General features: G+C 38.4%; 1 protein-coding gene across 3 annotated transcripts in view; it reads right to left on the bottom strand.

The window, feature by feature from the left end:
• Nucleotides 1-11,330, bottom strand: part of STX17 (syntaxin 17) — a 76,987-nt gene extending 65,657 nt beyond the window's left edge. For 2 of the 3 annotated variants that reach the window (XR_004228468.1, XM_031934118.1), the window contains exons 1-2: nt 11,257-11,330; nt 2,605-2,789 (exon numbers count right to left, since the gene is read on the bottom strand). Coding sequence is in view for 2 of the 3 variants with exons in the window: in XM_031934118.1 (XP_031789978.1) it covers nt 2,605-2,727 (123 nt within the window). In the remaining variant the exon portion in view is untranslated. The other variant, XM_031934119.1, reaches the window with a different exon arrangement.
• Between the last annotated feature and the right edge of the window lie 2,068 nt (nt 11,331-13,398).

The raw sequence follows: 13,398 nt of genomic DNA on the forward strand, positions 1-13,398 counted from the left end.
AAAGAAAATTACGTTCCAGGCTTACTATCTTGTCATTCCTATTAACAATGCTTAAGTCTATCTTACATTAGCCAAGAAAGCTGAATGATAACACTTCAAATTTCAGGATTACATTCTAATCAAGTTTATCATGTATAATAAAATGAAGGACCTATGGAATACAGCTCCAGGTGTCCACAGCACACTATGCTCATTGTTTTCAGATGTTGCAGAATCACTCCACTAAGGCTTACCTTCAATTTCCCTTCAGTCTGACTTTCTTCTTTTAAATTCATATTGGATGACTGATGTCCAGCATAATGAATATTTTATCTTTCTACACCTTTCCCCCAAGAATAATATGCCTTTTTGAAAGTGAAGCACTGTCAGACACCTGGAGTCCAAACTTAGTTCTTAACTCTTTTGTCCAGAGTGAGCCCTGCAGCTTTTAAATGTTTTTACATTTCTATAACATATCTATTAAAATAAGTTATTCAATCCTATATAGATTTTTAAAAGTTGCTTTCACAATTAAGCTAGACATCCTAGATATGGTGGAATGATCCAGGATATGGAACAAAACATAGATCAGTATAAAATTAACTGTTTGGCTTAAGATGATATCACCTACATTATAATTATAATTATTCTGATACTGTCTAAAAATTCCACAGTAAGTAAAAATTTCATAAAATGCTAAAGAAAAAAATGTCTGGCAGAGATGGATGGATGTAACTCTAGAAGAATCTTCTTGTGACATCTGGCGCAACTATTAAAATCAGTAATATAACCATTCTATCCCCAACCACCTGGCTTTTCCATTGATGAATGATTGGGTGGTACATATAGCAAGGATCTGAGGGTACTGACAGCAGGCATTTTTGTATAGAATAAACATAAGAAAAAGGAAATCTAAGACAGACATGCCAAACCTCAAAGGAAAATAGGACAACAAAGGAAAGAAATGGCCTTAATTTGCTTCCATTCATGTTAAAAAGAACCCATTTACTAAACAATTCCTTATCCATCCTTAAAAGTCACAGTATTACTTATTGCTTATAAGTAAAGAAGAAAGAAATGCAGGGATGACAAAATACTAATCCTGAATTCTAGAAAGACTTACATATTTGCATTAAACTTTTCATTTTAATATTCTCAGAACTGATTTTCTCCGTTTTTTTTTTTTTTTTTTTTTTTGAGACGGAGTCTCGCTCTGTCGCCCGGGCTGGAGTGCAGTGGCCAGATCTCAGCTCACTGCAAGCTCTGCCTTCGCCATTCTTCTGCCTCAGCCTCCCGAGTAGCTGGGACTACAGGCGCCCGCCACCACGCCCGGCTAGATTTTTGTATTTTTTAGTAGAGACGGGGTTTCACCGTGTTAGCCAGGATGGTCTGGATCTCCTGACCTCGTGATCCACCCATCTTTTAAAAGGACTTGAATTCTAGAAAGACAGATGGTATCTATGGAAGAAAAAGGGACACTTTTCTGACTTCTGTATGCTACTGAGTTAAGTAATGAATAATGTTTATATTGAAAGGCTTCATGACCATATCCTCTACTCCCAACCTTCAAATGAATGAATGAATGAATGAATGAAGGTTCTGCAGCTTAAGACTTATTCTGGGAAAAGTCTTCTTGAAGCAAAAAATATCACTAACCTGTCCCACAGCAAATAAGACAACATAATCTGCCAAATTAATGCTCAGTACTGAGTAAACTTGATGTTTCCAAAAATGCCACAACCACTTCACCGACCAGGGCAGGTTCTATGCAACCTCTATCATAGTCCCTGAGACTAATTCATCTTCCCTCTACCTATTTCCTCAACTGACGTAGGCAGTATTTCTTAGTTGTGAGCTTTCCTCAAAGGGAAGCAATGAAGTAAGGAAATTCCCTCATACCTCACAATGATTTACTTCTTTAATGTATGTACACCTAAAGAGGATATGAGTTACCGAAAGACACACACTCAAAGTTCAAAAACTTGCCATGGGGTGAATGAAATTAAGGCAGGTAGATTAGCCAAAGTTCTCTGCCTTTACATTATAGTGTATTGTCAATCAATTTGTATCTTAATTACTAACTGCCTAAAACCTCAATACATACAATTAAAAACATATAGATTTGGCCAGGCGCCATGGCTTACACCTGTAATCCCAACACTTTGGGAGGCCAAAACAGGAGGACAGCTTGAGGCCAGGAGTTCAAGACCAACTTGGGCAAAAAAGCAAGAACCTGTTTCTCCAAAAAATAAAAATAAGTTAGCCACGCATGGTGGTGTGTACATAACTTGAGTCCAGAAGTTTGAGGCTGCAGTGGGCTATGATCCATGCCACTGCATTCCAGCCTGGGCAACAGAGCGAGACCCTGTCTCTTAAACAAACAAACAAACAAACAAAAAAGTATAGACGCTATTCCTATATCCCTTCCTAGAAAAAGGAATATATGACAGGTATATATGCAGAACAGAAAAACCAGCTAAAAAAATGTGTAATGTTGCTAAATCAATAGGAGCTAGGTGTTTCAGCAAAGCCTCTTGTCTAATACTCTAAATTTAGCTGAAATGAACAACCAATATAAATCAGACTATGTAACTATTTCTTGTGGTAGTAAATGAAACAGCTCACCTTCTCAATATTTATCTGGTGCTTTCTTAACCTTTCCAGGTCTGTTGGGATTACTATCTTAATGAATTTCTGGATAGCTGGTTCAAGACGGCGTAATTTCACTTTTTCTTCATCTTCAGACATCCTAAAAAAATGATATATGACCTCCCTGGTAACAGCTGTCTTCTCCACTCATATAGAAAAACCTAAAAGAAAAATATTTCTTTAAAAATGTTTTCAAATTAGTTTCCACTATTTTTAAAAGCCAACAATTAATTAGTTTTACAATTTATTCTAAATACATATCAACTTATTGCTGAGCTTGAGTGACCTGTTTTTTCTTTATTAAACCACTGATTTTTAAATCTTTTTCTCTTTACAAAAATTACATTTTAGAATGTTCAGACAATATAAACAAATGAAGAAACAAATAAAGTCAGCAGTCATCTCCTCACCTTTTACAAAGAGTACAAAATGCAGTCTTCACTTTTTGGCATAGGTCTCTCCAGGCATTTTTGCTATGTAAGTATGTATGTATATTTATAAATACTTTTAAAAAATAGGAATTTACTATCCAAGTTTTCATTTTCTGATCTATCTTGGACATTGAATAACCCTTTTAAAAAAGGTATCAAATGGCTTAACACTGATGCTTGTATCAAACTTCACATCTAATGTCATCATAATGTAACTTTGTAATTACACAACTTCAAATATATTATAACATAATATGCAACTCTTCTCATTGATGTCCTTTAAATTGCCTCTTCCATTTTCAATAAAGTGATCAGTATTGCCTATAACTGACTCAAATAACCAGTGACAGGGCTGGAATAAGAACCCAGATTTTCTAAAATTACATTGAAATACTTTTTCCACTCCACCAGTAGTTTCCTACTAGTGTTCCAGAAAGTCCAAGGGTATGCATTTGGGGCCAGAGTACAAGGGTAGGGTATACAGGTGAGCAGGTTCCAGGACCCCACCCCCTACTTCAGTTGTAGAAACTTTACTTACAACTATTTTATGAATTGGAGCTTATCAGAGCTTATATAAATAATAGGCTTCACAGCTTAACCAAGCTTGAAAGCCACCATTGTAAACCATGCTTTCACGCCATTTCATTAACCACAACCTCACCCATGTTTAAAAAATTTTAAGTTGAGAATGTTAACACTACTGAGTAGTGCTGTCTTAGTCTAGGGTCTATAGAGACAGGAATTCACATACAGACTTTGTGGAGCCCCTGAATCTTTACGAAAATTTGTGAATGAAGGGGCCAGGTACAGTGGCTCATGTCTGTAATACCAGTACTTTGGGAGGCCAAGGCAGGAGGACCACTTGAGCCCACGAGTTCAAGGCCACCCTGGGTAATATGCTGAAGTACCATCTGTATAAAAAAAAAACAAAAAGTGAATGTAGTTTATTTTGGAGAATAGAGCCCATTGTTTCAAGAGATTCTCAGAGATCTATCATCCCCAAAACATTAAATATTTATTCCCTTTCTATCACAGCTGAAAATCTTGATGTGTTGGTTATACAGACTGCCTCCAATACCTACCCATTAGTAACTTGGTTTTTATGTCTGATACAAGTTCAAAAGTAAAAAAGGAAAATCTCCAGGTACAAAAACAAAGAGAGTAAAACAGGTACAACAGTGAATGGAAACTGGGGACATATGGAGAAATTCATTACCAAAAGAGACCATCCACGGACCCAACAAAACAGGAAAATTCATAGCTAATGGACTAAAGATAATAAAATAATTTTAAAAAGAAATTAAAGAAAGTATATTTTTAAATATCCAAAAACATAAAGGAAGGAATAGAATCTTTAAAAAAATAGATATTATGAAATAGTAAGAGGCCAGCCTGAATATAAACCAAGTAAAACTTCTAGAAATGAAAATCTCAAAAGATGTGTTAAACAGTAAATTATATAGATAAGAGACAATTATTGATTGGAAGAAATCACTCAGAACACAGAGGAATAAAAAGATGAAAAGTATAAAAAAGAAGATAAAAGACATAAAGGGTAAAATGAGAAGCTCAATAACAAGTAGGAGTCCCAGAAAGAACAAAGAAAATGGTAAGAAGGAATTATTCAAAGAGAATATACTGATAATTAAAATGTAAGACCTCAAACTGAAAAAGCACATCAGCCTCAAGTAGCATAAATTAAAAAGAAACCAAACTTGCCTAAATACATGGAAGGGAAATTGCAAAACATTAAAGAACAAGAATCATAAAAAAAAAATGAGAGATAAAAGACAGATAAAGCAATAATATCTTGCTTTTAAGAGCAAGATATTAAAAGACAGAAATACCTTCAAAGTGCTGAGAGAGTTGGTATATTCCCAGGTAAATTAATGAAAGCAAAATAATCATTTTCAGACATATAAGGACTAAGAGTTTATTGCCAAGCCCCTCATTAAAAGTACTAAAAGGAATATTTTAACAATAAAGAAAATAAACCCAAAGGAGTGGAATAGCAAGAAGCAATGAATAGAATAAACTGTTACCGGATAGAATAAATGGGTGGATGAAAGAAAAGAAAATATAAACATTTATTTTGAATAGTGTGATGAAGTATAATAAAAATGTTTCCATGTAAATAATTTTCTATAATTACATAGATGCTTCACAATTTTACAAATCGGCTATTGTTGGCTATTTAGGTTGTTTCCAATTTTCCACTATTACAAACTACAGTGTAATTACCCTGCTTACACATAAATCCATACTGCCACCTATAATTATTTCTTTAAAACAATCAACAAAGACACAACCTGTATAAAGGGAGAAAGTATTTGCAAACCAGTCATCCAACAAGGAACTAACATCTAGAATGTATAAGGAACTCAAACAACTCAACAGCAAAAAAACAAATAGTTCCATAAAAAAGTGGGCAAAGAAATTGAATAGACATTTCTCAAAAGAAGACATACAAATGACCAAAAGGTTTTTTTTTTTTAAATGCTCAATATCATTAATCATCAGGGAAATGCAAATCAGAACCACAATGAGATACCATCTCACCCCAGTTACAAGGGCTATCACCAAAAGGATAAAAAATAAATGCTGCTAAGGATGTAGCAAAAGAAGCCTCTTTTTTATTTTATTTATTTATTTTTTTAGAGAGTTTCGCTCTTGTGGCCCAGGCTGGAGTACAGTGGCGCAATCTCGGCTTACCACAACCTCCACCTCCTGGGTTCAAGCGGTTCTTCTGCCTCAGCCTCCCGAGCAGCTGGGATTACAAGCATATGCCACCACGCCCAGCTAATTTTTGTATTTTTAGTGGAGACGGGGTTTTGCCATGTTGGTCAAGCTGGTCTCGAACTCCTGACCTCAGGTGATCCACCCGCCTCAGCCTCCCAAAGTGCTGGGATTACAGGCGTGAGCCACGATGTCTGGCGAGAAAGAGGACTCTTATACGCTGTTGGTGAGAATGTAAATTAGTACAGCCATTATGAAAAACAGTATGGGCTGGGTACGGTGGCTCATAGCTGTAATTTCAGCACTTTGGAAGGCTGAAGCAGGAGGATCACTTGAGGCCAGGAGTTTGAGGGCAGCTTGGGCACCATAGCAAGACCCTTCTTCTCTGAAAAATTTAAAACTTAGCTGGGTGTGGTGGTGTGTGCCTGTAGTCCCAGTGACACTGAGGTGGGAAGATCCCTTGACCCCTAAACTGTGAGCCTGCAGGAAACAGTGTTCTTACTACTACACTACCGCATAGGCAATACAGTGAGATCCTGTCTCAAAAAAAAAAAAAAAAAGAAAGAAAAACTGTACAGAGGCTTCTCAAAAAAATTAAAAACAAAACTACTATATGATCCAGCAATCCCACTACTGGGTATTTATCAAAAGGAAAGAAAATCAGTGTATCAGAGAGATACCTACAGTCCCATGTTTATTGCAGCAACATTCACAATAGCCAAGATACGGAATCAACCTAAGTGTCTGTCAATAGATGAATGGATAAAGAAATTTTGGTATATATACACAATGAAATATCGTTCAGCCATTAAAAAAAAAAAAATGGGTCGGGCGTGGGGGCTCACGTCTATAATCCCAGCACTTTGGGAGGCCGAGGCGGGCCGATCACCAGGTCAGGAGATCGAGACCATCCCTGCTAACATGGTGAAACCCCATCTCTACTAAAAATACAAAAAATTAGCCAGGCATGGTGGCATGCACCTGTATTCCCAGCTACTTGGGAGGCTGAGGCAGGAGAATCACTTGAACCCAGGAGGCGGAGGTTGCAGTGAGCCCAGATCTCACCACCGCACTCCAGCCTGGGCAACAGAGTAAGACTCTGTCTTGGGAAAAAAAAAAAAGAAAAAAAAAGAATGAAATCCTGTCATTTATAGCAACATGGATGGAACATATAGCCTGTACTCGCAGCTACTCAGGAAGCCGAAGTAGGAAGATCACTTTAGCCCAGGAGTTAGAAGCCAGCCTGGGCAACATAATGAGATCCCCATTTCTAAATAAAAACAGGGAAAAAAAGTTGATCTCCTGGAGGTAGAAAGTAGAGTGATGGGAAGGGGCAGGAGGGATGAAGAGAAGTCGGTAAATGGGTACAAACATACAGTTAGATAGAAGGAATAAATTTTTCATGTTTAATAACACAGTGGGTACCTAAAGTTAACAATAATTTATTGCATATTTCAAAATAGCTAGAAGAGAAGATCTGAAGTGCTCCTAACACAAAAAAATAATAAATGTTTGAGGTGATATATATCCCAAGTACCCTGATTTGATCATTACACATTGTATGCATGTATCAAAATATCACATGTATCCTATAAGTATGTAAAATTATTGTGTATTAATTGAAAAAATTTACATAAAAATAAAAAATAAATATCTAGAAATAGAATTATTAGGTAGACAGATTTTTCAAGGTTTTTTTTATATATATTGCCATATCCCACAAAAGGTTAGGCCTACTATGTTCCTACCAGAAACAGAACACAATGTCCATTTATCCATATTCCAACCAATGTACTTAGTATTACCATTCTTAGATATGCCATTGGTGAAAAAAATGATGTCTCATTATTGCTTTACTTTGCACTCCTTAAATTACTAACGGGATGGATTTATCAGCCATTTGCATTTCTTTTTTTCTTTTCTTTTTTTTTTTTTTTGAGACAGAGTCTCACTCTTTTGCCCAGGCTGGAGTGAAGTGATATGATCTCAGCTCACTGCAACCTCCACTCCCCGGGTTCAAATGATTCTCCTACCTCAGCCTCCCAAGTAACTGGGATTACAGGCACGCGCCACCACGCCCTGCTAATTTTTGTATTTTTAGTAGAGATGGGGTTTCACCATGTTGGCCAGGCTGGTCTCGAACTCCTAACCTCAGGTGATCCACCTGCCTTGGCCTCCCAAAGTGCTAGGATTATAAGCGTGAGGCACCGTGCCCTGCTGCATTTCTTCTTTTTATAATTTTTAATTTTTGTGGGTATATATTAGTTGTAGGTATATATTTATGGGATATATGAGTTATTTTGATACAGGTATACAATGTATAATAATCACATTAGGGTAAATGAGGTACCTATCACCTCAAGCATTTATTCTTTGTGATACAAACAATCCAGTTATACTCCTAGTTATTTTTAAATGTACAATTAAATTATTATAGTCACCCTGTTCTGCTATCAAGTACTAGATTTTATTCATTCTTTCTATTTTTTTGTAACCATTGCATTTCTTACTTTCATGAATTGCCTGTTCATGTCATACATATCTGTTTTACTACAGAGGATGTCTTTCTCTTATTATCTCATAAAAGGCTATTAAATGTTAAATATATCAATTACTTGTCTAACACTAACATTTCCCAATCTATTACACTGCCTCTTGTTTTCTTCTATACTGCAAAGAGATATCTTTATATCTACCATCATTCCTATCAAAATGTTTTTTGAACACACCTGTTGTTCAATAGATGCTGCCTGAACTAAAATATTTCTTCACCATTGCTAATCCTATCACTCTAGTCAAATAGCACAATATGCATAGCACATGATAATGGAGGAGCTTCAGTTAGTCTACCTTTAGACTCTTTCCCTCCAAAATGGAATAGGAACTATAAAAACATAAACTGTATTATAAATGAATAGCATAACCACACTGAAAGAAGTGAGGAAGAAAAATAATCTAAGCCACTTTAGAAAACAATATTTTAACTGAATACTGTAAAACTAGAGAAAAAAGGAACTACACTGTCCTCTATTTAGTAAATGTGTTTCTCACAGGAATATAGGTCAGAAATCCTGAAATTACTTTATGTGTATACTAGGACTGAAGAAATAATAAAATATTTTGTAGAATACAAGAGTCAGATTTCTCACTGTCAAATAAAGAAGTTAAAAATAAGGGATAAAACTAGAATGAACCCTGTGGTGTTAGACTAGAAGCAAAGCTACTGGGATGAACTTTTGTTTTTAAAAAATATATGGATAGATAAATACAGAAATAAATACAGATCTTTGTGTATGCATGGGTATGCATATGTATAGACTGGTGTCTTCTATGGGGCCCTGGAAGTGATATTACCCCAGTAGCAATGAGCATCCCTAGAGCACAGATCTTTGTGTTTAAATACTATTCTCCAAAAAAAGAAACTACGGGTCTTTGGAGAAGTGGCTGATTATCAGGGCTGAGGCACAGAAAACACAAGATGAGCCTGGGGCATCATATGGTACCAGAAAATTAGGAAGTTCCAAAAAAGAAAAAAAAAAGGATGGAAGCATGCTGAAAAGCTACAGAAAGCAACCTGGAAAAAAAAAAAAACTCCAATGATCAAAGCTGGAACAATTTCACACATAAAATAACACAAGTGTAAGATAAAAACCAATAGAAAGACATCTGAGTCCACATGGATACAAATAAATAACGGAAGACAAATAAACAAACGGGAAATGCGCAGCTCATCCTTACAGAATAATTTCAATTAGTAAATAAAGAAATGAGGAAAGTAGAAAATCATCATTAGAACACCATAGTCATAATTGCTGAAGGCAAGATCCACCAATGGATGTGAAATTTAGCAAGGGAAAGTCTGAGGAGAAACAGGATATGCGTACAGTTTAAAAGCTCCCCCAAGATGTCAATTAATTATAAGGAGAAAAAATAAGACCTTTACATTGGTGAATCCCAGTAGACACTCTCTTACTAAGTGATCAAGAGTAACCTCACAAGCAATAAGTCATATATATCAGCTATGCTCATATGAACTGAGAAGGGCACACACACTTTTGTGTTCTTAACAAAAAAGCATAGCCTTAATCTAATCATAAGAGAACACTGGACAAACCCCATTTGAGGGGCACTCTACAAAATAACTGACCAGCATTCTTCAAAAGTGTAAAGATCAGAAAGAGTATAAAGACTGAAAAAGACTATCAATGTAAAGACAGGAAAAGACTGAGGAACTGTCACAGACTGGAGAAGACCAAGGACCCAAGACAACTAACTGCAATGTCGGGTCTTAGAGTAGATCCTGGAATAGAAAGAGGACATTAATGCAGGGAAAAAAAAAAAAAAAATCACAAGTCAGTAATTCGGTTAATGGTATTATACTAATACTAACTTCCTGCTTTTGATAATTGCGCTATGGTATCTAAAAAATTATTAATGGAAGCAATAGGGAACTCTGTACTACTTTTGAAACTTTTCTGTAATTGTAAAATTATTTCAAAATAAAAAGGTTTTTTATATATAAGAGGATGTTTCACATAAGACAGGTAGAAACATTTAGAAGTCAAAGAACTGCAATCGTATTCACTGTATTAATACTTGGAGAGAGGGGTGCCAGGACTATGCCAGGTGCTTTACAAACTTTATCATGTAGTGCTCTGCTCACAACTAATATGAGATGGGTACCATAATACTCATGTTTCCCAGTAAGTTACTTGGGAGGTTATTAATAAGTGAAAGACCCCATTTCTCAGAAAACCCAGCCCCCAAAAGTGACGAACACCTTCCATCTGCTCAGAGGTCCCACTTTTCGGGATACTGGTGGCGCCCGATTTCTTCGGGCCCGCCGCTTTGGGTTTCTGAGTTATGGAAGAGATAGCGAATTTGGAGAGAAAAGTCAATGTAAGGTCTCCTCTCTGAACCTTGGATAGCTAAAAGGAGGGAGCCAAGGCGTGGGACCTTCTGCGAACCACCTCTGGGTCTGGCGAGCAGGGGCTTTCGGCCTCTCGCTCCCTGTCCACTCCTCACTACCCTCGAGCGTCGCGTCATACCTCGCAGTGTCACCCACAGCACACCTGGGCCACACACAACAAACGCCCCCACTAGCGAACGGATGCGCGGGTCTGTCCCGGGACCCAGACGCCAGCGACCCTGGCGACCCGAGGCCTACAGCGCGCCAGAGAGGACGCGCGCGGGAAACTTTTCCACCCCGTGACCCCGGGAGGCCGTCCCGCTCGCATCATCTGCGGCCTGCCTATACCAGTTTCTAATAAAGCTTCCAAAAACGAAACCAAGAGAGGCTCCGCCACTTCTGAAAGGCTGGAGCAGCCACCATGGCACTCGTACTTCTGATCCAATGCCCCACTTGCCGCCCAGCGCCTCTTGCGCGCGCCACAGGGCGCCCGGCCCACCAAGCCTATCAGGGCCCGACGCCCCCAGAGGCGGCCTCCAGAGAGCCCCTTACCTCCCGCCGTGGCGCTCGAGGCCGGTCGGTGCGCACAGCGCAGGCGCAGGAGCGACGGGGCGGGGCATCGCGAGGGGTGGGCTGCGCTGGGCCCCGCCCCCTCCCCGTCCCGCGAGGCAGCCGTGTGGGGTGCGGGGGCCCGCAGGTGAGTACAAATGCGGACGCCGCTCTGAACAGCGAAAGCCTTTTTCAAAAGTGATTTTGATTTACATTATGGGGTTGTGACTCGAGCCAAGAGGAGAGAGACGCACAAACCCTCTTCAGGTCTGCTTGTTGTGTTCAAGACAATTCATGCTTGTATGGCCGACTGCATTTTGCAGTTTTCCTCTGTTCTTCCTAGAATTTTATTTGCGGGTTGGGCATGTATTCTTAGCTCTGTTTTGAAACCGAAGCTCAGAAAGGTTTTGCTTCCCCGTCCCATCCCCAAAAACCCTGTGAAGTGGAAAGGGCAGGAGTGCCATCTTAACTGCAACAGGTGCAAAAATTAAAGCTCAGTCAATTGTGGTTTCCTCCAAAAACTGGTGGAGGGCTTAAGGCGAACGTCTTTATCCCGATTTTATAGATTATGACTCTGGGGTTTAACAAAGAGTTTTAAGTGACTCACTCCAGTTTAGCCAGCTTATGACAGAGCTGGAACTCCAACTGGGTGTCCTAATTTCCTTCCCAAGTTATTCCAGTTAGACCAGCTGCTACCACATGAACAAGCAGGTGACCAGCTTTGAAGCCTTGTCCAAGTCACAGGTCTTCCTCTCTTCATGGCCTAACTTCCAGATCCAGCCCTTTTTAAAAGATGTCTGTGAATATTCAGATGACGTGCTTAGAATGTATTCACTAATGGTATTGTCTCAGAAGTGATCAGGATGTTCAAACCACAGTTAAGGAAACTCAGTTCTTAGGGTCTTCCAGTAGAATTGGAGGTAGAAATTGTGGACCAGGGAAGATTAGGAGCCTGTAGATCCTTTAAAAAGCCTTGAAAGACAATTTCTAAAACAAAGCACCAAATCTACCAAGCAATTTGGATTTTCTTTGGGAACATAATGTATGCTGATGTTTGTTTTACAATGAGCCTCAGAATGTGTTTATCAAATTTTGATTCTAAGGAGAAAAATTAAAGTATTAGTCACTACCATGAGAAAATGATGTTTATGCAAGGATCAGTGAAATAAGACCTTCTGAAATGAAAGATCATTTGTGTTAAGTTCTGAAAAACTTCCTCAGGTACAAAATCGGGAGGTGTGGTACTCAAAGATTCTAAATTTGGACCTGGACTTCTAGATTGTTATATATATGTTTGCTATAAGTTAGATGTGTCAAAGTAGTAGGATAAAACTTTTTTTTTTTTTTGAAAGAGTCTTGCTCTGTCACCCAGACTGGAGTGCAGTGGTGTGATCTCAGCTCACTGCAACCTCCACCTCCCGGATTCAAGCAATTCTCCTCTGTCAGCCTCCTGAGTAACTGGGACTACAGGCGCCTGCCTCCATGCCCGGCTAATTTTTTGTATTTTTAATAGAGACAGCGTTTCACCGTGTTAGCCAGGATGGTCTCAATCTCCTGACCTCATGATCCACCCACCTCGGCCTCCCAAAGTGCTGGGATGACAGGTGTGAGCCACCATGCCTGGCCAAAACTTTTCAATCTGTTGGTTAGCTTGATTTATAATCTTTAAATATTCAAACTTACAGTGTATAGACCTTTTTCTGTAATCTGGGTCATCAAGTTGTTAGGGGCAGGCCTACTACTACTAGCCAACATTTTCCTGAAGTCCTAACTGAACCCAGGAAGTCCAAACAAAACAAAACATTAAGTATATATGTTGGAAAGAAAATAAAAAATAAATTCTTTTAGAGTATTATGATTGATTGGTTTCTTGGAAAATCCATGGAATAAATTGAAACTAATTCAATAAGGTGGCTATAAAATACTTCTCCTAAACAACAATCATCAATTTTAAAATGCAATAGGAAGAAGACTGGGCGTGATGGCTCATGCCTATAATCTCAGCACTTTGGGAGGCTGATGAGGGAGGATTGCTTGAGGCTAGAAATTCAAGACCAACCTGGGCAAAATAGTAAGACCCCATTTCTAAAAACGAAAAGGAAAGGTAGCTGGGTATGTTGGCATGTACCTATAGTCTCAGCTACT

This window comes from Piliocolobus tephrosceles, chromosome 14 (genome assembly GCF_002776525.5).
Source record: "Piliocolobus tephrosceles isolate RC106 chromosome 14, ASM277652v3, whole genome shotgun sequence".
In the NCBI taxonomy this organism is placed as follows: domain Eukaryota; kingdom Metazoa; phylum Chordata; class Mammalia; order Primates; family Cercopithecidae; genus Piliocolobus; species Piliocolobus tephrosceles.